At 42.5% G+C, this 24,079-nt stretch overlaps 2 protein-coding genes across 7 annotated transcripts in view; both read left to right on the top strand.

The window, feature by feature from the left end:
• sulf2a (sulfatase 2a) overlaps nt 1-1,664 on the top strand; it is a 53,792-nt gene extending 52,128 nt beyond the window's left edge. For all 5 annotated transcript variants that reach the window (XM_032549887.1, XM_032549885.1, XM_032549888.1 and 2 more), the window contains one exon: nt 362-1,664. In XM_032549887.1, the coding sequence (XP_032405778.1) occupies nt 362-392 (31 nt within the window). In that variant the 3' untranslated portion in view covers nt 393-1,664. The remainder of the gene's footprint in view (nt 1-361) is intronic.
• A 1,704-nt stretch (nt 1,665-3,368) lies between these two features.
• Nucleotides 3,369-24,079, top strand: part of arhgap46a (Rho GTPase activating protein 46a) — a 44,075-nt gene continuing 23,364 nt past the window's right edge. For both annotated transcript variants that reach the window (XM_032549038.1, XM_032549037.1), the window contains exons 1-2: nt 3,369-3,618; nt 19,881-20,390. In XM_032549038.1, the coding sequence (XP_032404929.1) occupies nt 3,605-3,618; nt 19,881-20,390 (524 nt within the window). In that variant the 5' untranslated portion in view covers nt 3,369-3,604. The remainder of the gene's footprint in view (nt 3,619-19,880; nt 20,391-24,079) is intronic.

Genomic DNA, 24,079 nt, shown 5'->3' with positions numbered 1-24,079 from the left:
CTGCTATTTGTAGTCAGCCAAACAAGCTCCACTCCTGTCGCCCTGTTTCTCTCCGGGTTTTTGTTCAGCTCGCTCAGACGACCCAGCAGCTTGCCATTTGCTTTAGCTCTGTACTCATTCATTTACAGTAACAACCTACATTGCAAAGCTGCGGCTCATTTTTCTTCCTTCATCTTGTCGAGTCAATAACAGTCATGCAATGCAGGGGGGAAAAAAAACATTCTATAATGCTGTGTTGTCAGTCCTCCTATCGTCTATTTTTGCTTTTTCTCGCAGTGGCGGTAGAAAGAACTGGAGCAGATTTATCAGATGCCTCAGGTTGCACTTTTAACTCAGACGGCTTTATTTGTTGGTTTTGCAGAGGACAGATTTGGGAAGGATGGGTTGGATAAGCACCTGCAGCCCCAAACCACCCCAGCCTCCTCCAGCAGAGGACGGAGCATGGAGACTATATACAGACCTAAGGACCTTGACCACACTTCGCTGAACCATGAACTTGAGATACTATTCATCTCTAAACTGGGTTTAGTTTTTGGGAGAGCTGCTCTTTGTTGCCTTTGCGTGAATGAGACACTAAGACTGAAGAAGCTAAGAAAACTTCTTAAGTTATCTGCATCGGAAAATATCTCATAATCATTTGCATTCGGGTCAGTTTGGTGTCCAGGAGCCGTTTGGTTTTGACAGCAATCCTTGTAGATAACATACAGAATATCGCTTTAATCTGCTTTCTTTGGCGGGATGGAAACACGATGAGCTACGCTTCGACTCTGCTGCTACACGATGACATCACGGCCTCGTTATGTCCCCGTGGCACGTGCTGATGAGGAACCGGACAAACATATTTACTGTACCGACGTGTTTGCACATGGAAGTGATGTGAACTTTCTAACAACCAACTGTAAAAAAAAAAAAAAAACACAACTTCTCGCCATAACCTGTTGTGGTGTAGTTGATTTTTAACACTGATGAATGTCTTTTATGAGGAATCATCTCCCTCAGAGCCGTGAGATGTGACGTGACCAGACTTTTCCTTTACAATCATTCAGCCACCTACACAGAAAACCCTTGAATAGGCCTTCACTGGACACTCCCTCACAGTTAGAACAGAAGGATTTTTGACCGTTGAACACAAAGTGACATTCGTGACTTCGATGTTGCTCCTTTGTACCACACTTTAGAGGTTTCTATATAGTTTGTTTAGCTTGCTATACATGGTGCTACTGGATAACAACACGGAATTAAACCTTTGCTGTACAGTACAGTATGTATTTGAATGTATGTTGTGCAATTAATATAAATGTTTACAATATTTTTTATAATACTTAAGAGGCAGACCTCAATGTACAATACAAGTTGACAAAATGAACGTATTGGGTAAGAAGCGGCTTCAGAAATCCCACGATTTGTATGTTTGTCCTTATTTACGTGAGAAAAGCACTTAAAGGATTCACTGTGATGAGGTGTACAATAATCAATACATAGTCTACTCTGTGCCAGAGGGGGGGAAAAACACAGTTTAATAATACTTGATGTGAAGTACTTGCTTTTTGTTAGATCATGTTTTGTTTTTCTTTGTAAACATTTCCATAGACCTAAATAGAGCTGATAGTAATTGTGGATAATAAAGTGTTTTGTTTGAAATAAAAAAAATGGCATGCATTTTATTGTTTTATTGTCATGATGTTGTTTTTGTCCAGCAGGTGTCTCTGTCTGCTTGTCTACTGGATAGGATCTCATTTGGGTGAATATGCTGAGCAGTGTTTACACAGTGTGCTGCAGTTCAGAGAGCAGCGAGATACAGCTTGTGAAAATAAAATACATAATTAAAAATGGGTAGATAAGGTGAATATGTTCTCTAATACAATTAAACATTTTCATGAGTCCAAGATTTGAGTGATATGTGAAGTAGGCAGTAGCAAACCAAGATCTGAGTAAACTTGTCACTCTAATCAGTTCAGTTTGTAGCATTGACAAGGTGAGACCCCTTTTCTGTTACTCCAAATCAAATTATCCAGCTGAGGCGTAATCAGTCTAAACATTTCAGATTTTAAATGACCTCTTGATTCAACACTGAATCATAAGCTGTGAAGCACATGCTCTGTCAGCGTAATCATTTGTGTACACACTTTCTAACAATACTTATTTCCTTTGAGTCATTATGAAAATTAGCTAAAACCTGTTTACAAATGACTTTCCTTGTGGTGTGCTGCCCTGGGTGGAAAGCCATACTGCACAATTTAAAAAAAACAATGTCTGAGATTCTGATTAGTAACAGTTCATATTTTATGTACGGATGCTGCATTTGAGTCACCTTTGGATGTCAGGTGAATGGCTCAAATCAGAGAAGAGGGCATTTTGGTTGCAATTTGGAAAACGGTGGGAAGTTCAATTATGGTACAAGAGTCTACCAAGTATTTTTGATCTATTTTGTACATACAAGAAACCAGTGGTTTATAGTTTATACTGGTAGTAATTACTATAATGTAAGGCTCTTTTACATTAGCGCCTACACAGCGCGACGTCTGCTAATAACCGTTTTCCAGTTACATGGTACCAGCCCTCCTTTTTTTTTTTAGAAACTTATCTGTTGGGGTCCCAAGTATCGAGTCAGGTTGAAATTCTTGGTGTCAAGACTGTAGGTCACTAGGGGGGGAAGTCACTGGTACCCCGTACAATAATCCGACCTGTCATTTGAAAAAACTCACAACTACCACTGAGTGTATTTGGAGATTTTAAGAACAATGGTAGACTAAGCAGAATGGTCTACATAGCTTCCATGTCCTCCACTGTTGAGTTTGTGTTGCATAGGATGCTACTTTCTGGACTGCCACCCAAATATATGACTCCACCCACTACACTGTACAATAGCTGCTATTTCGAGCGGATTTGCTGCTCTTTGCTCCTATAGGAAACGCTCATAAGCGGCCATATTGGATACTGAACTCAGGGTTGCTTGTTTAGCCCCTACTTTAAGAGTAGGATTTCTGGTGACCTTTCGTTTCACTAAACACTGAGAGACAAGATTTCTGAAAGTCGGTGAATACAGCAGTCTTCCATTTCAGTAATATACCGGAACAGAACCAAATGACACCTGACAGTCGAAACGGGTTCAACTTTATCTTTCTAACCCACTGAACCCAAAATAGAGCAAGTAAAGGGTTAGAAAGTGGTATTAATAAAAAGATTGGGTAATTCAGAAATTCATATATATATTTGGTTAACAGTAATGGGTTACACGTAGCTCTATTTAAAGGTGGCAGGCAGGAAGGTCTACTTTTGAAGCCGTTTCTGAACGAGTCACAAACGCGGCGGCTTGTCGTCGGACCGCCGCGGAGTGAAGCGGGCGAGTGGCGTGGAGTAAAGATGGAGGAGGAGGAGTTCAATGTGGGCTGGGAAGTTTGTATTAGTGCCTCGGTGGGGGTTGCAGACCGGGTGACCCCCATCCCACCCCCGTGATTCACGTGGGGAGGCGGAGACTCCATCTCGGATTCACCCAGGCAGGCAGCGCCGGGAGGACCGTCCTGTTACTCACCGCTCCGAAAAACGAACCTCCGAACCAGAGCTGAGTTTCTTCACTGCGTCCGCTTCGTTTACAATGTGAGAAATGGCCGGGACGAGGTAAGTTTACTCCCTTCATGCGAAGTAAAACGCAGAAAGTTTAGCTCGGTGTGTCCGCTCGCGATCATCCCGACTGCTCTCGCGCCACTTACTGGTTAATTAGTTCAATTTAATTTTAAACTTTGCGGTTTGTGGATAAAAACAGCGCAAGAGAGGCTTTAAGGATGGAAAACTAGACGATCTGTTGACTTTCTTTGCAAATGTGTCGGCTGGTTCTGTTGGTAATCTTACTTTAAAACTCATATTGAAGCTGCTGTAGTTTGCTAACGGTTGGCGTTGAAAACAACAGGTTTCACTCTGAAACGTCTGCAGCTCTTTGTCGCTAATTAAGAGTTTGAACGAGCTCCAACACAGCAGTGGCTGTAGAGGGACTTGAGATTTATCTTCTCCCAAATGATATACCACCAGCAGCCACATCGGCTGGGTTGGCTTTGATCTCGTCCAGTAATTTGCTGGACTAACTTTCCTCTTTGCTGTGGTTTAGGAGGCCAGTAAATGTTCCACAGTCTCCCATTTGTTGCTCCGGGTTTCACTGGTGGCTCAGTCAGCCTCAGCCATAAGGGTTTGTATTCTGTCTTCACTATCTGCTTTTCAGAGCAGATGTGCTTTAAAACTTTACTCTGTTTTTTTTCCCCCATTGTATTTCAGCCCCCACAGCTAGATTCTCCTCATATGTTCACCGTCGTTTAGTGTGATGTAAAGTGATTTTCCTGATGGAAGCTCCTGACCCCCAAGTGTTTGTGGGGAACAGCCATATCTCTCTGGTTGCCAGCTGTGACATAGTATTTCCATTCAGTAGTTATTTAAATCCTGGGATGTTGTTTGGTTGCCCAACTCTGCTTTAAACATCTCCACTATTTATTCCCCGACCTGTCTGTTGTGCTCTTTGGTCTTCATGATGCTGTTTTTTCCCTGTTGTTCTCAATAGTGAGAGGAAATGACACAAGGGTGATGAGTTGTTCTGGGTTTTAGTTAGGGATGTCAGTGTAAAAGGGACTTGATACAAATACACACCTCATTTTTCATATCTCCTGTTTGTGAAGGCGTTTCACAGACATCCATCCTTTTTCCTCGACAATATGCGCAGCTTTGTGCTGGTCTACCACATGAAATCTCAGTGACATGCATTGCTTTTGGTTGTGACAATATGTGAAAGATGTAAAAAATGTAAACATATTCCCTAGATATTGTTATGGCTCAGTTGATGGAGCTGTGGCCGTGAGAATCATTTTTGTTTTATCCCTGGTACATGTGTACCTAGTGGTAACTTTTTTCTTTTTAATTTGACCGTAAAGACCTCTTGTTGACAGCTGTTCCACATACATGATCTAAAAAAAAACAGAGCTATTGATGTGGTTTGCATAGCCTGAAGCTGTTGGTTTGGTACAGCAGGCCAACATGGCTTCTTGGGTGCAGCAGATCCCATCACCATCCTGCCTGGGTGCTGCGGTTTAAAAGTTTTTCCTCTTCATTTCTACTAAGCTCGTCTCTCGTCATTTTATGGCGTAAACTCCGATCCATTTGTTGTCGTCGCAAGGCAGAGTTTATCTTCCTTGCACGGGCTTGTTAATATGAATGGCTGGGATCACAATGGGACGTCACCTCGGTGTTTAACCTGTTGGGCTGCAGTAGAAGTTTGAAACAAAAGGAGAACCACTTACTTTACACACTCCCTACCTATCTTCCTTACAGAATGAATCAAAGTTTTGTCAAAGAGACAAAAAGACAAGAAATTCGGACAATTAACTAATCTTTTTGCTGGTCTGCGGGACATTTTAAAGTGTTTTTGACGTTGAGTGCTTCTAAAATACTTTGAAATATTAAAAATGTCACCAGGATTTAATGTTTTTTTTTTTTGTTTTTTTTTAGGGCTGAAACAATTATTTGGCTCAATCATGACAACTCCATTATTGAAATAACCATCAACTAACTTAGTAATTGATTATCGTTAACTGGAGTGTACAGACTCACAAAAAGACCAGTTGCTGAAAGTACAACATATTCAGAGAAGTAATGAAGACAAAACTGTAAAAATGCATCTTGGATAAAAAACAAAAGTTTGTCTTTAAATGTTTTTCATTCAGAACTCGCATGGCATAGTTTTGACTGTAATAAATAAATCTATTAAGTTCCAGGTATTGATCTGCTAATCTAAAAGTAATGAATCGATCTGCTTTATACCGCATATCATATGTTGTTGATAGAAGTTTTATTTAGTTTTTTTATTTTTTATTTTTGGCTATGCATCCTCTGCCACAGATGGTCAAGCATTTCACTAGTTTTAGGCAACAAAATATGAATTTTTCCATTTTTAAAAATGAGTTGAATTTACTGGTTTATTTGCATCTTTTAATGTATTTCTAATACAGTATAAAAAAGGGTCAAATTAAAAATCTGCAGACCGTTTTTTAAAAATATAATTAATCAATTGTTTGTCAAAACAATCAACAGATTGATCGATAACTAAAATCCTTAGCTGCAGCCCTAGTGTTTCTCATGTTTTTTTTTTTGTCCTGAACTGTAATCCTGTTCAGATCTGCGGATCAGCTCTGTTGAACCCAACACACCCTTCTAATTTGACCCTGGTTCGCCGTGACCTGCAACAGTGACTCCGTAATGAGGTTAAGGTGGTTTATAGTCAAACACGCTTATCTTCACCTGCACAACCATTTGATGTTGCACACTTTTCGTGCTCTGCAAGCTGCTTCGCCTCACCTGCACACAGCAGAGCCGAAGCCAACGCGGAAAATGCTGATCATCACTCGGCCGCATTAAAGCGGATAATAACTCGTTGCACCAAGCAGATAGACATCTGAACGGGTGACTCATCTCGTTCTAACCCATGTAGCCGGTGCATGTGGTACCAGTGGGCTGTCAAGAAACTGAGTGAAAGGTATAAATCACACAGGAGTGGAACTAAACTTTGCACTGCTCTTCCACTGTTTGGGAAATATTAATCTCTCCCTGCATGCTGATCCCCTGCCATGGCCTCTTAAATCCTCCTCTCCCCGTCGGGCCCCGGCCAGACTGAGCGCTAACATCTTCACCAGATTGCTCTGCGTCTCTAATCTTGGAGGGTCGGCGTCTTCACTTCCTCCAGAGGACAACACGAACGGACATGCGTATCCTGCCTGACTCCTCGTCCGCCCACTGACCTCCACTTTAACCTCCTAGCTCCACGCCGGGATTAGAGGCTGGCGTCGTTTATCATGTCATCTGGGGGAGCGGGGCGAAGGTGGGGCTCCTCTTAAAATGATGGTACAAATTACTGCTGGTGGAAAGACAAACAGGGACCAGCTTGCTTAAATACGTATGTGGTCTTTGTTTAGCAAGAGATGTTTCAGAGATGTTAAGTTTTTTTAACAAAATTGTTCAAAAATGTAAAAAAAAAAAAAGAAGAAAGAAACGGAATTGTTTGGTCTACTTATAGCTGTCACGAGACTGGCTGAAAGTTGAACCAACTTCCATTGAAAAATTTAATTAATATAATGGTAAAGATCAAATTTTCTCTAACGATGTAACGGTCCAGCCACCGAAGGAGGAGCCCCAGATGGTACCCGACGTCCAGAGCTTCGGGGAGAACCCGCTGCTCTCTCCCGTCGACATGGACTCTCAGGAGCGGATCAAAGCCGAGCGGAAGAGGCTCAGAAACCGGATTGCTGCAGCTAAGGATCCAAATGTTGGAGGCGCAAACTGGAGCTGATCTCACGGCTGGAGGACAAGGTGAAGACGCTGAAAACCCAGAACACCGACCTGGCTTTCACCGCCAGCCTGCTGAGAGAGCAGGTGGCCCAGTTAAAGCAGAAGGTCCTCACCCACGTCAGATACATTAATCTTATAGAATTTGGTCAAAGTAGTCTTAATATGTAAAGCCTGTAAGATGAAACTTTATTTGAAATACCGCATTTTACCACTCACTACACTTGTTTTATGATGCGGTACTGTTTAAGAAATCTAGTTATCAAGTAGGCCTCTCCATCTCTACTTTGGTTTGCTTTCATTGGTGTTTCTGATTTTCTATTTACTGCGACTGAATTGTTGAATCACCAGCAAAAGAAATACAATACAATTTACAACAATAAAGTAGGAATTGGATTTATCTTGTTTGGACAAGTGACCCCATTGTTCGCTTTGTGACAGCTTTGTCACAAAGACCAACGTTAGAGGCGTGTTTGTGCTAAACACTGATCCCGTTCTCATATCTGACCTCAAAAGTCTCCAAATGTTTTCGGGGGGGGGGGGGGGGGGGGATTTCAGGAATGACTATACCAAGAGTTCAGTGATCCTGTTGCTGAGTGCGACCTCGGACAGACACAGACTGTTCAGCTGAACTGGATGGAGGGTGGAGGTTCCTGAAAGCTCTGGTGGGAGAATGCAGGACGACGGACCTGGCAATACTCTCCATAGAGAGATCTGAGCAACGCTTCTCCTCATTCAATTTGTTGGCAGACACTGTGGCCGGGTATCTGAAGAAGCTTTGAAGTGCCGTCCCACAAAAACCTTCTCCTGGAGCTGTTGAAAGGGTTAGGCGCTTTTATTTCACAACTCGTGGAGAATTACTTTGCTTCAGCTGGGTCTGAGCAGTTTGGCGGCTCCTGGACGTGAATTCACTCAAGCCATGTAAAATTGTTTGTTGGAAGAGAGTATGGGAAACATTGGCCTTGCCCAAGGCGGCTCGGTGACCCTGTGGGATCCCATTCTAAGTCTGTGCCAAAGGAGAGGCGGAAATTGTCTCTCGTTTTAAATTTGGGGCAGCTTGTATTGGAGGTCACCCCAGACCTCTCCTACATGACCCAGACTCCTCCCTTTACCCTAGCACTGATTGGCTAGACTCTCCTCGTGTGGTGGCGGCACAGAGACCTCCTTGAATGGGCGCCCGCCTGTTGATCTGACAATAGTTGGCTTTGTTGTGCACCACCACAGGCTTCAGAAAAAGGTTTATTTCAAAGGCTTTGTAATGCATATGGTCACGTGTCTTCATGGGACATTCTTATGTACAAGGTACCATATTTTTTCCCTTTACAAAATGCTTCTTAGGCACAAGCCAGTTACAATTACCAATGTATACCAAATTTTTAACCCCTTATAAATGTATGGACAGTTGTTTTTGTCGGACTCTAAATTCATCTGATGTTGCTTTGAACTTAAATACATAGCATATAGATCTAACATGTATTTGGTAAGCTAATTGGCAAAATAAACTGATTGCCAGACAGTGACGAAGTGTTTCCAATTTGATCCTCGGAGTGTGCATCAACAGGCATTAGTGATACACATACAATACTTTGGTTGTTCAGTGAATTAATGCAACAGTAGACAGTAGTCTAAAAGGGGTTAAAAGGTTGCAGTTTCAAAAGTCTTATACTGCTCTAACTGTTTAAAGTACTTTTAAAGACATGCCAGAGACCGGAGTTACTGCCCCTACCCCACCTGTTGCTGCACACTGCTCATTGGTTGGCTGAAAGAGGGCCAGTACGTTGTTTGTGTAGCTAAAGTTTGAGTCATGAGTCTTCATTGCATTCTGTGACTCAAGATGGTCAAACCTACCATTAACTAGCTGCTAATATGTCCATGCTAACTAGCTAGCTAACTTTTCTGTGTCTATCATTAAGTGCAGATCCAGTTGGCTGAACGACGTTTGTTTTCGCTACTGGCTCACTTCTTCTGCCAACACATATGAGGCTAGGTGCATTCTGTACAAAACACATTTAAGCTAGGCACCACAGGGGGCTTTGTAATGCTTGACTGTAGTACAACAGGATCCCCCAACCATTCCATATATTTATGATTTTTTTGTCTTAAATTTAATTCAAGCTGGCATTAAAAGTTCTTAAAAAGCCTTAAATTTGACTTGTTTAATCTGAAATAAACACAATAGGATCATGTCATACATTTTCTTCCTTGTTTACAAGGACTGTGATCAAGCAAAACTGTGGTATATTACACAAGGTTAAGGTTGTGATACTGTGAGAATCCCAGAATCCCATTCTGACCCAGAGCAAGTTGACCTATTTTTCTCAGTGATATCAGTGTCCACATCACGCACCATCTAGTTCGCCTTTGTTTTCAATCGGGTAGTGTTTTGCTGAACAACTCTGATTGGAAAAGGTTATGTTTTTCTTTGTATTTTTTTTTCTTTTTTACCTTGCATCAGTCTAAGAAAAACCCCATGTTTAGACTAGTTTGTATGCGCCAGCCCTGTAGCGCTGCGAGCAAACTGGTTAGTCTGGTTGTTGAACCTTTGGGTGCGTCATTGTGGTAACAAATATCGGCCCATCTCTCAAAACTGCACTAGTCAGTTTTGGAGATTACTGAGAGTCTGTTTACTCTTCTCCACTAAGTGGCAATGACATTTATCTGTTCAGATAAAATGTCCTTAGAGAGTGAACACTTTCCATATGTGATTTCACATGATGCAATATAAGGCAGTCTTAGGACCATTGTTTCAGCCATTATTAACAGCTTTCTAGTCTTATCCCGATGTTTGGAAGTGAATCCGGTCACAGGGATAAGAGTGCAGGGGGGTGCCTACAGTTCTCTCGTATTCGACCCCCGTTTCCCTCAGCAAGGCATGCAGATTTTTGACCTGTTGAGTCTACTCTTCTTCCAGTCTTCATTCTTTGCTGGCTCAGTTAAAGCAGTTCTAGCGTGCTTCCCGTGTCTAAGAGCGTAAGACAATCCTCCCCCCACAAACTCGTATTTCAACGTGTGAGGAATTGACATCAACAACTGCTGGAGATCTGAACAGAACAGGAAGAGGAAGCTGGAGGACCCTTGAAGCAAAGGGAAAGTCTGTGGATTAGTTCACGCCATCATTTCTCTTCAGGAATCCAAAGTATTTGTTGGCAAATTTTGTGGAGAATCTAAGGGGTCTTGTAATGTGGGGCTGTTTAAGAAAATAGAAGAGGATTTTGTAGAATCACCACTAGTGTGCTGCAGGCTTGAGTGGGTCTGGTATATAAAACAAACACTAAGCTAAAGACAGATCAGGATGGGTAAATGACACCCTGAATCCTAACATTAACTTTAATGTGGATTGCTGTGGGGATGAATACCTCCTAGATATCTCTAGCAGAGTTACAGTGCCTTGCAAAAGTCTTCATATCACTTGAAGATCTTCACTTTACAACCACAAACCTAAATTTGGACTCTGTCTAGCTGACGTATAAAAATGACGAAAGGGTTTTCAACATGTTTTACAAATGATTCTGAAAAGTGTGGCGCTCACTTGTGTTCAATCCCAGACACCCTGTAATGAAATCTTGTGCAACCAGCTGCCATTATAAGTACTTTTATTAGTAAATACTGACTGTATAATTTCATCCTCCCACACAGCTTTCCCACCCAGCTCCTTCAGACTAGCAACAGCAATTAGCAAACATCTAGTGGAACTGCAAGTCTGCTTAGCTTATCAAGCAAACTACTTTTCAGTCCCATGTTCCTAAGAACTGTCAAACGGCGTAATGAGAATCATCGTGGTGAAGGCGAAGTGTCAGAGTAGGACCTTCTTAAAGACAGAGGCCAACTTCAAGGAATCAAATTGCAAAGTCAAATTTCTTTTCAGTCATGTTTCATATACAGTACAGACCAAAAGTTTGGACACACCTTCTAATTCAATGGGTTTTCTTTATTTTCATGACTATTTATAAGGCAAGAAATCCCACTTATTAACCTGACAGGGCACACCTATGAAGTGAAAACCATTTCAGGTGACTACCTCTTGAAGCTCATCAAGAAAATGCAGAGTGTGTGCAAAGCAGTAATCACAGCAAAAGGTTGCTACTTTGAAGAAACTAGAATATAAGGGGTATTTTCAGTTGTTTTACACTTTTTTGTTTAGTGCATATTTCCACATGTGTTATTCATAGTTTTGATGCCTTCAGTGTGAATCTACAATGTCAATAGTCATAAAAATAAAGGAAACTCATTGAATTAAAAGGTGTGTCCAAACATTTGGTCTGTACTGTATGTTGCCTTTTTTATTGCAACTGAAGGTAACAGTTACTGGATTGTGCTATAAAATCCCAATATGTACCTAGAAAATACATAATGCCCCCCTTAAGAGAAATGTCTTTCAGGATTAGTTGTGTTATGTCTTTTAATATAATGTACATTTATTTTTAGACCAGTCTGTTTGACCTTTCCCAGAAGAATGGGTATTTAGGAAACTTAAAACATACCTACAAATCAGTCAACTAGACAAAGTCATATATATAAACAAAAGATCAGATGTTTTCCATATAAAAAAAACAAACAATCCTTCTGGAGACTGGCCGATGAGGCAGTTTTCTTGATCATTTCTTCATTTGCATTTACAAAAAACAAATTGAAAGGCCCAAAAACAGCTTGGGTTAGACCGTCGAGAGACAGGTTAGTTTTACCCTACTGATAATGTGTTGTTGCAGTACTAGTCCTGCTATTTGTCTGAGTAAGGTGATTCCCTACAAGTCAATTGCATACAATGTGACATTCAGTAGTTTAATCAACTGAAGGGACTGTTTCGATTTTTCAGTCGGGACTAAAAAGCAGCCATCATTTACAGAAAACAACTCTTCAAAGGCTCCTCAGAAAGCCTGAAGAAGCATTGCTGAATACAAGCTGTGCTGTGTCCTGCTCCCTACTCCCTCTGACACGATAGGAATGGGAGGTGTTAAACAAAAGCCCCAGAGAATGTGTGCGCCGCAGGTGCAGGACGTTTTTCTGTCATGTGAGGTATGTGCACTCTCCCCTCTCTTCGGATTGTTCCGGACATCTGGGGTGGTGAGCCGGACCCCGGTCACGCATCTTGCACCTCATCTCAGTTTCTTCCTGTTTTCCTGCAGGAGCAACTCTGGCTTTTGCGGCCCCTCCATTTGGTTTCACGGCCCTCCTCGTCACGCTGCGAAACAGAAGCGAGGCTCCGGGGCCTGCAGCGTGTTGGGTTTACAGTTACAGCTACTGGAACTGCTGCCAAGCTCTCTGTTGTCGGTCCATATCTACGCTTCGTGCTTTACAATATTTAGATAAGCGCGTTGCTTAGCAGCCACCCTGAATAGACTTTGAACATGCTTTATCCATAACCAAACAGAAGTCTTGTATTTTGGCAGATCGTGTCTTGTGTTTCATTCACAGGCCTCTGCATGCTTTGTTGGGGGAAATAACCCAGTAGTTTCTCAGCATTGCACAATTTTTTAACTGCTTTTCTCCGTGTGGTGAGATGATTTAACACTTCTCCCTTTCCCTGGAGGCGCCGTCTTATTTTTAAGTCGGTATCTGAGCAGAAATAGGAGGCAGCTACTCCTGTAAATACACCGGTAAAGGGTGGACCCCTAGCACTTGTTGCTGGGCTCGGCAATTCAGGGTGCTAAGGTTTCCTGGATGAATGGCGAGCCCTGTGTGAGAGCTCCGCCTGCCTTGGTCCATCAGAAACAGCTCAGAGTGGGCTGTTTGTTGGAGAATGTTCTAGATTACCTGGCAACTTACTGCCTCAATGCTTTCCTCTTAGTCTAGTTAACTTTAATCAAACTCTAGCTCTCCTTTGCCTAGAAAGTCTGGTTCGTTTGGGGAGGTGTGAAAGCGCAATCGAACTCTGATGCAGACTCTGTTCCGCCTAAAAACCTAGGTCTTGGTTCAGTTGGAATGAACTCTGTGGTGGTACGAATGCATATTTGGACACAAGCAAACCGGAGACCGCTCCCAAAGCATGAAAAGAACTACAGTGCAAGGCATTCGGGGTAAATACAACCAAAACAAACACAGGTGTCTTGCGCTAGTGGGAGAAATGGCTTATGGTCTTTTACCAAAGACAAAAGAGAACTCCTACAACTACTAAATTCTGACGCTGATCCATTGTTGTTCACATTTTTTGCGAAAGAGGAAGTTGTGCTCCTGTCGTCTTTGGACAATTTTGTGTTGTTTCCCGGAGTAGCTATTGGCGCAGCGCCACCGCTGGTGAGGAGGGGAACAGGGTTTTCGATTAGTTTGAATTGTATAACACGGTTCAGTGTGAAAGCAAAACACACCAGCGGAAAATGTAACAAATATTGCAATTTTCGTCCCCAGAGGAACCGAGTCTACTAGACTAAAATGTGTAAACCAGCAGCCTCCGCTGTGCTTTGTCAGAGGTGTCCTATCAGTTCATCGCAAAATGCCAGAGTGGCAATGAAGCAGAAAGCTGCAATTCAGCCGTTTCTTGATGATCTGATTAAACGCTACCGCTGGAGTTCACTATGTAACTCTCTATTTATTTCTTTCCTTCTCCTTGTTGAACTCATTGGTATTCAAGTTTGTTTGAAACCCACAACTGGACAATGACACATGGTTACTCGTTGCCCTATTTCCAGAGACTGCATTGTCCAGTCCTGTATGTTTACAGCTACTGGGAAAAGTGCCATTTACACTTTGGCGTTGGCTTCGAACAATGGGGCAGATTCCATGTTCTGTTGTTTCCTTCGCTCTGGGACACTGCCCTCACTCCCAGTTATTTTTGGAGTTGACGGTAAAAAATCTGTTTGATAGATGTCTTATTTCTCTCTCAGAAACCTGCGAGAGAGCTTTCTGAGATCCCCACCACTGACATGATGGCGCGGAAGGTGTGTTTTGTCTCTGTATCTTTTAGTCCTGATGGTGGATTTACAATTTGACCAGCTTTATTTTTAGCTACTGTGGGGAAAAAAAGAGAAAAAACACACAGCTGAAGCGTCTCCTTGACCCAGTTGGGAGATAGAAACCCTTGTTTCACACCAGAATAAAATGGACGTTGCGTTTCTTCCTAGTTCTTCTATCTTTTGGGCAGTTATGTTTTCTGAGACACAAAAAGTTAAAGCAGCTCTTCGGAGAGTTTATGAAAGAAGAGAATGGACAAGAAAAATTTCCATTCCCAATGTTGGAGTGAAACAGAAACCGGTGTGCTTCAGCTGGAGTTTCCCCGTAAGGTAAATCAGGTGCTGTATTCATCAGTCATAGGACCGCGTGCGTATCAAGTTCATTTTAGATCAATAAAAAAAAAAACATTCCTGTCAGAGCTGAACGTCAGCGAGCTGGTTGCAGACTGCATTCCAAGCCATTTATGAACATTTACAGCATGAAGCACATTATGTAGAGTCCTCAGCTATTCTTTCATGTTTGCCTCTCAACTCAGACTGACTGCCTACCGCTGAGGCAACTCAGGTTAATTTACATGGTGTCATGTGCAGTTTACATACACAGAATACTATTTACAAGCGCTATGCAACAAAAACAATTTTCCTCTCTCTCTATTTTTTGTTCTGCCTTGTTCATGAAGTATATTAATGACTATTTGTTACTTCAGCTGTTCCACAACAAGACGGTCCTAAATTAAAATCTCAGCCACGACCATTTTTATTTTAACTTTGCAAGTTGTTTTTAGCCAAGCGTTGATTTTTCTTTTTCTTTTTTCTTTTTACCTGCCAATACTGGTTTAAGCAGATTAAAAATCTGAAATCGAATCAGTTCAAAATTTACGAGCTCCATACTTTGAGTTTAGCTTCACCTTTAATCCTCTAAATTAAAAAGAAAAAACTGTAAAAACATCCCACATTCACAACAACCAAGTCTAAGTAACATCACAACAAAACAAGCGGTTTCCTAACTGTATACAATAATGTCTCTTTTCGTTGAATTCAAGAGGTTCAGTGTGCCATGTAGAAAAAGAAAACGGCAAATTGTTTTCTACTGAATCCATAAATGCCATCTCCAGGTCCCTTCTGTAACGCTGTGTCATTGTTGATCAATTCTGCCGTAAAAGTTATTTAACTCTGATTTTCCAGCAGTTCTGGCACCGGTGAGAGATCAACTGATTAGGATTGTGAAACATAAATTTGATTGGTATTGTACAGATATCTGTTTGCTGGTATTCCCTGTTTGTTAAGCTCTCTCCAACCATGACAGTCCTTTACAAAAACACAGCATAAAACAGTGGAAGGATCACTAAGTGGATGAGACGTTTATAGTGATGTAATGACACGGCATTGGCTTGGCTCTTGGGTGGTGGAAAAGCAAATAATTAGTGTGTGTGGTTTTTTTTTTTTTGTTTTAACGGAGCCAGTGAAGAACTGGCTGGTTAAATACTGGAACCTCTTTGGTACAAAAGCCATACATCTTTAATCAGGGTGTCTACGCACCCTTAAAAAGTCCTAGATTCACGTATCTAAAATTAAAGCCTTAAAATGACTTAAATTCATTTTTAAAAATGCAAATTGAGCAACTTAAATCAGTTAATTATGGTCTTAAATTTTGTTGTGGGAGGACAATGTCTTATACTCAGACCTTATTAAACTTCTCTGTTATTCTAAAGTTCAAGTCAGGTCAGACCTCTTCTCTGCATTCTGTGATTCCCTTTAATTGAGGCTATCAGTATCCAACTGCCAATATACCCTTGCTAGTTAGCTAGCTTTTTTTTTATCACGGGTAAGTGCAAATTTATCATCTTTTTGTTTTTTGTTTTTCTTTTACATATACATCGCGCTACAAGTTGAAATTTTAAATTTCATTCATAATTTTAAAAGTCTTACATTTGAGTTGGTGAAACCCTGTTAATGAACTGGTGACCAATCTACGCTGTACATCGCCCCTTGGATGGATCATCAACGATGGTTAATCGATCATCCATCGATTAACCATCGTTGAGGTTAATCGATGCAGCAATTTAGTTAAAATATTTTAAAAAACCATTTAATCTCGTTTTTCCTAAGGTAAATTTGTTAAAGGCTTTTGCTTGTCTTTGCAGTTTTTCCTCAATATTAATTTCAGCCTGAACACTAGCCAGCCTTTCTACTTATCTTTTCATGTCAACAGAGCCCAGCAGGCTAGCTCTCAGCTCTAACTGCTGATTATTTACTCAAAGGGAGCCGGCCTTTGCGACTGACACAGCCTACGCCGCTCAACTCGTCGGCCACCTCCCTGACTGCTGACCCCCTGAATCCTGCTTTCCTGCCTCCCCTCTTCACTACAGTGGACATTTGAGGCAGTCAAGGGACAAAACTCATCCAACACGTTGCTACTCCTGTTTGTCGGATAGATTCAGACTTTCCCTAGGCAGAAAGTGGTGATTAAGCCAGCTAAATGTCGCTGAATGCGGCTGAGCTTCTTAGTGTGGGAGCGCCTCATTTAGAGACTGGGAGCAATAAAAGGATAAAGGCTCTGGTATGTGTGTTGTGGGGGGTGGGGGGGGGGTGTTGACTGTTGACTTCGCTTTGAATGGCCTATTATATTCCAGGCTTCCCAGCCATTAAGTGTTGCGGATCTAATCAGTCTGCGAGTCATCTTCTAATGGTTTGCTCTCTTTGTGGGACCTCTGAGTTCGGGGGACGTCAGACATTACGCCCAACAATGGCAGCTTGTTCTTTGACGCTCATGTGCCCCCTTGCCACAAAAATGTAGCTTTCTTATCGAGTCGTCAGAAGGTTGGAGCCGGTGTGAGGGAATGAAGCAGATGGCTGCCCAGCAGAGAGCCCAGAACCGCATGGGATAACAGTGCATGGAAGGCTCCTATGTTCCCCTCCATGTTTGCTCTGCTTTTACCTGGGTGTTTTATCAGGGAGCGGGAGCGCCCCAGGCTGCTTCTGGCACCCGATTAAACTGAACTCCATATTTAAAGCGTGGCGGAACAGGTACCGCAGTATTACTCAAGGCGTTCCCGTTAAAACAGAACAGCTGTCGTTCCCAGAGTGGGTGACGGTGTAAATCCTGGCAGGGCTGACTGGCACCAGTCTTCTGTGTCTATTTCTGAGCCCGAGTTGGAGCCCACAAGCGGAGACTTGGCACGAGCTCAAGGAGCGCATATGTGCGCTTGTTGTTCCACACTCTGATCCACGCTAAGCTTCTTGCACCTCCTGAGCAGCACAGGTAGTCTGGACAGCAAGCCTACAAACAAAACGACAGAGAGGAGTTGAGGAGGTTTTCTTCCACCCACCCAGAGTCGCAGACTGGGAAAGCGGCCAAATATCCAGCAGATTCCAGTGACACCAGTTCATCCCCACGGGCCCGTTCTGCCAGAGATATTTAGCTGGAGCTGGGTGGGACACAAAGGAAGAGAAAAGGAGCTCGGTCTGCCAGGATCTTCAAGTGGTCATTGTGAGAGAGGAGGACAGATTATATGTTGGGTTTTTTTAAGCAGTCTTCTGGGGGTGACCTACACATCGCCTCAGTGAAGGACTTCTCCTTTTTCCCTCATGAATAGGCCTGGCCTTTTTTTAAAATTTATATATAAAGTCTTTCACTGGTGAACTAGATCAAAGGAGTCTAGAAAGTACAGTAGTTTAACGGCCTGGATACACAGCTCTAACAGTGTTTTCATGCACTTTGTTTATTTTTATTTAGATAAATGCTTATCAGATGTTAATTTGATTGTCGTAGTGGAGGCCTTTGAGTCTTGTTTTTTTTTGTTGTTTTTTTTACACAATAGTTGCATATTTGTCCGTTTTGAGTTTGTTTTGGATTTTGAGCATTGCTTAAATTCACATGTTGCATGTTTCTTGTACTTCTATTTGGGTCTCAACTGCTTCTAAAAACAACTCAATCACTTAAAAATAAACAACCAGCTGTTTTTAGCAATAAGTTGATATTTTTGGTGACCTGAAAATGAGTCGTTTCAAAACCTCTGGATTATTAAGTGACGATAGACGGGCACTACACCGTCACCTAGCAACCCTAAGGCCCAGGAGGTAACGGAAAGGTGTAGCAGAGGAAAAAGGTTTCTCTGCTTTACCTGTTTAAGCTTTCATCCTCTGTCATGGATTACAATGGATTTGGAAATCTTAGACCAATGAAGTCTAACATAAAAACAAGTTTTAATGATGCTAGCCATCTTAGTGATGCAAATGACTGATATAAGATGCTAATGTCATTTTAAAAAGTAAGCTCTTTTACTTTTTGGTTTTTCTCTACCACAGTGAGACGTCGCCTCCATATTTATTGCAGGAGGCGTAACAGAGATATTTGAATCCCTTTTCTATCTATAATGCAGCTTTTAGAGAATCATTGAAAATCTGCATAGTCATTTCACTGGACACAAAATTCTTATCTCCATGTGTCAATCTGTACATTTATTAGGGCTGAAAAACGTGTTGCGAGATAAACGTTTCATATCTGTCAATATTGATAATTATTGGTTAATTTTTTTTTGTTTTAAATATGTGAAATGCTGCCAAACAGGAGACTTGACCCTTCCTGTTTTATCCACAGTTTTCACTCCTTGCCGTTGTTTTTTATTTTAAGCAGTTTGAGGTACAGTGATAAAACCATAAACTACTGCTGCTCAAATTACTTCACAGGTAGTTGCTCGGTAACCAGAGTGAGTGAGTTGGGTTCAGCTGCTCAACCTTTCTTAGCTAGCTGTGAGAAGGTGAGAGGTTAAAGCCTTTCCCGTTTCTACATGCCCCAGATTGCTGTGCAGCTCTGGGTCAAAGCTCAGTGAAATTGAGTATTCTATCAGACGTATTATCTGTTGATATTGATCACGTGTCTATTGTGATATATATTGTTTTTGATTTATCGCCCAGCGCTACCATTCATTAGCCTGATTGGTGCCTCTCTAAGAGTGCTTCAAACATTGTTCTTGTGACTTTCACCTGTTAAAGAAACCCTTAAAACCCAGTTTAAAATCTGCTCTCTGCAAAGTTGTTTTATATTTTGACCTAATGGTGGAACAGTTTGTCCCAGGGTTTTAAGTTTTTCTGAAGTATGGTAGAACTATAAACTGGTTCAGACCTTTTCAGCGGCGTACTTATCTCCCGCCCTCCCTGCATATCTCCTTTTGTTTCCTGCGCCTCCTCCCTCCCAGCGTTTCTTTTGTGTCCTGCCTGCATTGTGCTGAATTGGCGGTTGCAGACCGCTCTGATTGTAGTTGAGCTCTGTGGTTTCTGTGGCGCACCCAGAGCGAGTGGGTCTGTTCGGGCCCCGCCGACCCCGCGCTCTGGCTTCCCACCGACATTCCCACCTGTCTCCCGGTTTGAGGGGAACACACTCCATCACTCTACATCCCCACAGTTCAGAGATGACATCGCTCAAAGCTCACACTCACACAGATGGATGCATACAGGGAGCCCAGAAATTAAAGCTCTTGCCATATGAACACGTGTGTTTTTGAACCGCTCAGCCTGCCAAATGGCGTGACTTGTTTACCACCTGTCCAGTTGATTAGTGCTCAGGCGTGACTGCAACCTCTAAAGGTGGATCGTGTCCCATCCATGGATATTGTGTTTTTTTTGTTTGTTTTTTTACCTGCTGGTAACTCTTTTATCTTGTGGCTTGTTCCTCCTCAGCTCTGATTGGGTGGAGATTCTGGAGCCTCGCTCCCGCGAGCGCATGTATGTCAACCTGACCACGGGCGAATGCGGCTGGGATCCCCCTACCGGCGTTCCAGTCCGCCAGGCAGACGGCAACCAGTGGTGGGAACTGTTTGACCCCCACAGCGGCCGCTTTTACTACTACAACTCTACAGGGCGCCGCACGGTCTGGCACCGGCCCCAGGGGGCCGACATAGTGCCCCTCTCCCAGCTGCAGGCCATGAAGCGGTGCAGCGACGCCAGGAAGGCCAGCGGGGCAGCGGAGGAGCACCACCACCGCTCCACCACCGGGAGCATAGGCAGTGTGGGGAGCCAGGGGCGCCGCACCCCTATGGCCGAACGGGACGACGACGGCCCGTTGCCCAGAGCCCCAGAGCCGTACGAGCAGAGTGCCAACTCCGAGCCAGACCCGGCAGCGGGCGATCGAACCAAAGGAGATGGAAGCAGCGCCGAACACGAGGTGGAGGATGGAAAAGACCCTCAGAGGTAAGCGACTACACCCCGCCATAGCTTTTTATGTGACCCTCTAGACCAGGGGTCTGCAACATGCATCTCCACAAGGAGCTCTTTAGACTGGGGAGGCAATATGGACTTAAAGATTTATGGCAATGTATTGTGATAGTATTGTGATAATTATAAACTGACGATGAGAACTATTTATTGCTTCTTGTTTTAGGTAACGGTATGGCTGTGACTACATGAAACAGCAATAATAGCCCCACAAACACAAATCCTGCTCTTGGAAAACAAACCATTTGTAATGCCTCTTTAGGATAGCAGTCACATAAAAAAGTGTGGTTTGTATCACTAAGCTTCTCACAATAACTGCATTTAATCATATTTTAAAATTTATGGATATTTATTGATTCACTCACTGAACAAACAGTGGTGAAAATAGTAAAACTAACAATCCTGACAAGACAGTTTTAAAAAAAAAACATTAACTGGATTTTATTGTGATAGCAATAAACCGTGATAATATGCTAAATGCCTACCCTAACTATAGACCTAAAAGTTTAGTTTTTCTTTATTTTAAAACCTCAAAATAGAAATAAAATGGTTAAAAATAACAAAAATATCCTAGCTATTTATCTAAAATTATAATTATAACTTTTGGGGCTCTCAACATGTTTCATGTAGCTCGACTGAGAAGCCAAAATGGCTCATTTGAAAGCTTTAAAAGTAGCCAACACCTGCTTTAGATTCCACAGGGATTCATAAATTAAACCTTCAAGGTAACTGTTGTGTACTTAAATTGTATTTTAAGTTTTAATTTCAAGTTCAATATTATTTATTCATTGAAATTTAAATGCAGAGGCAGTTATTTATTGACATTTATGGGTTTTATCAATAGATTCTGTCACAACCGGCCCTTTGAGGACATTCTTGACCCTGATGTGGCCCAAAATGAAAATGGGTTCACCACCTCTGCTTTAGGGACTTCTACTGAGATTAGGTTTGATCATTAGAGGCTCATATTACCGTTGAGGAAACGTGATACTGATCGGAGCATATGTCACTGCTGCTTGTAAAGACTCTCAAATGCTTCTGTTGTGAGAATTTGCAAGATTGCATTGACTTTTGACCATCTGGGCCAGACTCAGACTGCTTTCTTGTTTTCTTTTTCACTTATCTGCGCATTCCATACATCCCAAGTTTCCATACGATCGCCTGTGAACCGTGCCCGGCCGTTTGAGCAAATCGCTACCAAATGGGGGGGAAAAACGGTCCGCTATATTAGACAGCACATCATTTCCCCCCTCGCGCTTGGGTTACTGGTGCAGAACGAGCCCTAACAGTAAGTCATTCAGAAACCCCGTCATGAGCTCGCCGTTGCGGCCTCATCTACACCGCATCTTTCCCTGTCCAAGTCAAATACCAGACATGCCACTTCTGTTTCCCCTGGCGCACGGCCACCGGGGCTATCTCAGTGTCCCTCTGTGTGCTCATTTCGTTTTCCTTAAACAAATCCAGGCTCCAGGCCATAGAACGCTGTAACCCCTCTAATGTGCATGCATGAGAGGCATGTGAGAGAATGTTGTGGTGGTTAATAACAAACAGAGCCACCACATTCCTGCTGCTTATGAGCAAGGCTAACCCTGAAAAGTTTTCAGAGGTTTTGTCTTTGAAAATGGATTAGTTTCTTCTTCTTACTGGCTGGCAGCTTGGATCTGCTTCGTATTTGGGTCCTGTAGGAAGATGGTTGAGGAGTTAAATTGTAATCTGATGGGTGGCACTGGTGGAGGTGGTAGGACAAAACAATATTGCCAGCTTTGAACGGCTCCGTCAATCATCCAAAAATGGACACAAAGTCATGCTGGCGCTTGCTAAGCACCAGTTTGTTGTGTTACTACTGTGACAAAGCCCACTGAAAACTGGAGCTATCCAATGGTTCCCTGCTGGACCAGAGGAAAGAGCAGCTTTCATCTGTAGCTGGGGGCGGGCCCATGGGGAAAAGCAGCCAATCAAATTGTTCTGATGTTTGTTTCTAAAAATATGGAATCTATATAAACATTTTAAAGCCCAAAATAACCAATCAGTGCCACACTTTTCAGATCATTTGTGAAATGATTGAAGACCATGTATGACTTTCTTTCACTTTAAAATTATGACCTACTTGATTTCCCATCAAATCCCGGTAAAACACATTGAGGTTTGTGGTTTGTAATGTGATAAAATGTGAAAAGAGTTCTAGAGGTATGAGTTAACCTGCCAGCACATTGTTACAGAGAGAGTTTTCACTCTGGGGTCCCACACTGACTCAACCCCCCGTGACTCAACCTTTCCCAGAACTTTTTTCTGTTTCTCCTTTAAAACAATAGCCAGTTGTATTCCAACACAGAAAGCTGAGGAGCCTTTAGCCGACAGGATTGATACCCTAATTAACCATATGGTCCTTCACAGGCTCACCACCCTCAGTCTCTCAGCAGGTAATTGGAAACCACAAAACACCCACAGAGGGTGGAATGCGTCGCCCCAAAATGGTTGAAATTGAGGCTTCGGAGAAGGTTTGAGATGAGCCGATTGTTTTCTGCTTCCGGTCATCGAATGTTCGCTTGGAAAAAAAAAAAAGAGCCATTTCCTCAATTTTATTTTTCCCTCTGTATTAACACTTGAGCTATTTCGGACACGTCTCGACATGTTCCCATTTCTTGTATCGCAGTGGGAATAAAACATTAACATCTGACCTGTTTTAGAAAAACAGAGCTGCCCTGTGTGGAAGCAGGACTGTCCTTTATTTTTGTTTTAGGTTATGACTAAACACGTTCAGAAAAGCTTCCTGACAGCTTAGTTTTTATGAAAGTCTCTAAGCTGCACTTGGTGATGCTGCTTCCTTTCTTTTTGTGGAAGAAAACTCACACCTGTATTTGTGTTTTGTTTTGTTTTAAACAATGCTGAATCCAGTCACGTGAGTTTACGCTTGTGTGGCTGTCTGTCTCAGTGCCAGATCTGTGAATCATTGACCGAGTCTTATCCCATGTGCAGGGAAATTTCTGTTTCTCAAGCAGCTCATTAGGGAAGTACCGTGAACCCCTCGGAGAATCAGGATGGAAAGTGTCAAGGTCTTACCATGACGTAGTGATGAAAACTGATAGAAACGAGGTGGGAAATTCATTAGTCTACATGGTATTAATGGGGTTAAACACCAAACATAACCAAAGACTTAAACGGCTCTCTGTTTATGTACATAGTGGCTGCGTGTGGGCGTGTTCCCATGCAGCTTTTCAATTGCACACCTGTAGGGTTCGTCGGATCACAAAGCCACGCGTGACGGTTGACTGCTTGCTTTAAGTTGACCAGAAAGCGACTCGAGGAAGTTTACGTGAGCTCCGTGGCTTCTCCTTTGTCTTATGCTGCGCCCTGAGGGGCAGCATGCACCAGCAAAGCGAACAAATGGTATTTTTGAACATAGTTCTGCCCCAGGGTGAACTGAAAGCTTCCTTTTTTGTGGTTTTTTTAGGAAGTTTACGTATGCTGCCATGAGAGGAACAGCATTCTGTTTGCAAGAAACCTCTAATTTATTCCTGTAATGATCAGTCAAAGCAATTCACACCATTAGTCAGTGACGGTTGCATTTCCCGTTTTGGAGCAGCCTAGTTATGAGTACTTTGTTTCTCAGTGAGCTGTTTTACAGGGTGTCTGCTCTCTTAGCCAAAGCTAGACACGACGACAGT

This window comes from Xiphophorus hellerii, chromosome 20 (genome assembly GCF_003331165.1).
Source record: "Xiphophorus hellerii strain 12219 chromosome 20, Xiphophorus_hellerii-4.1, whole genome shotgun sequence".
Classification (NCBI taxonomy): domain Eukaryota; kingdom Metazoa; phylum Chordata; class Actinopteri; order Cyprinodontiformes; family Poeciliidae; genus Xiphophorus; species Xiphophorus hellerii.
The sequence above is the reverse complement of the archived record's forward strand: the minus strand, read 5'-3'. Positions and strand labels throughout refer to the sequence as shown.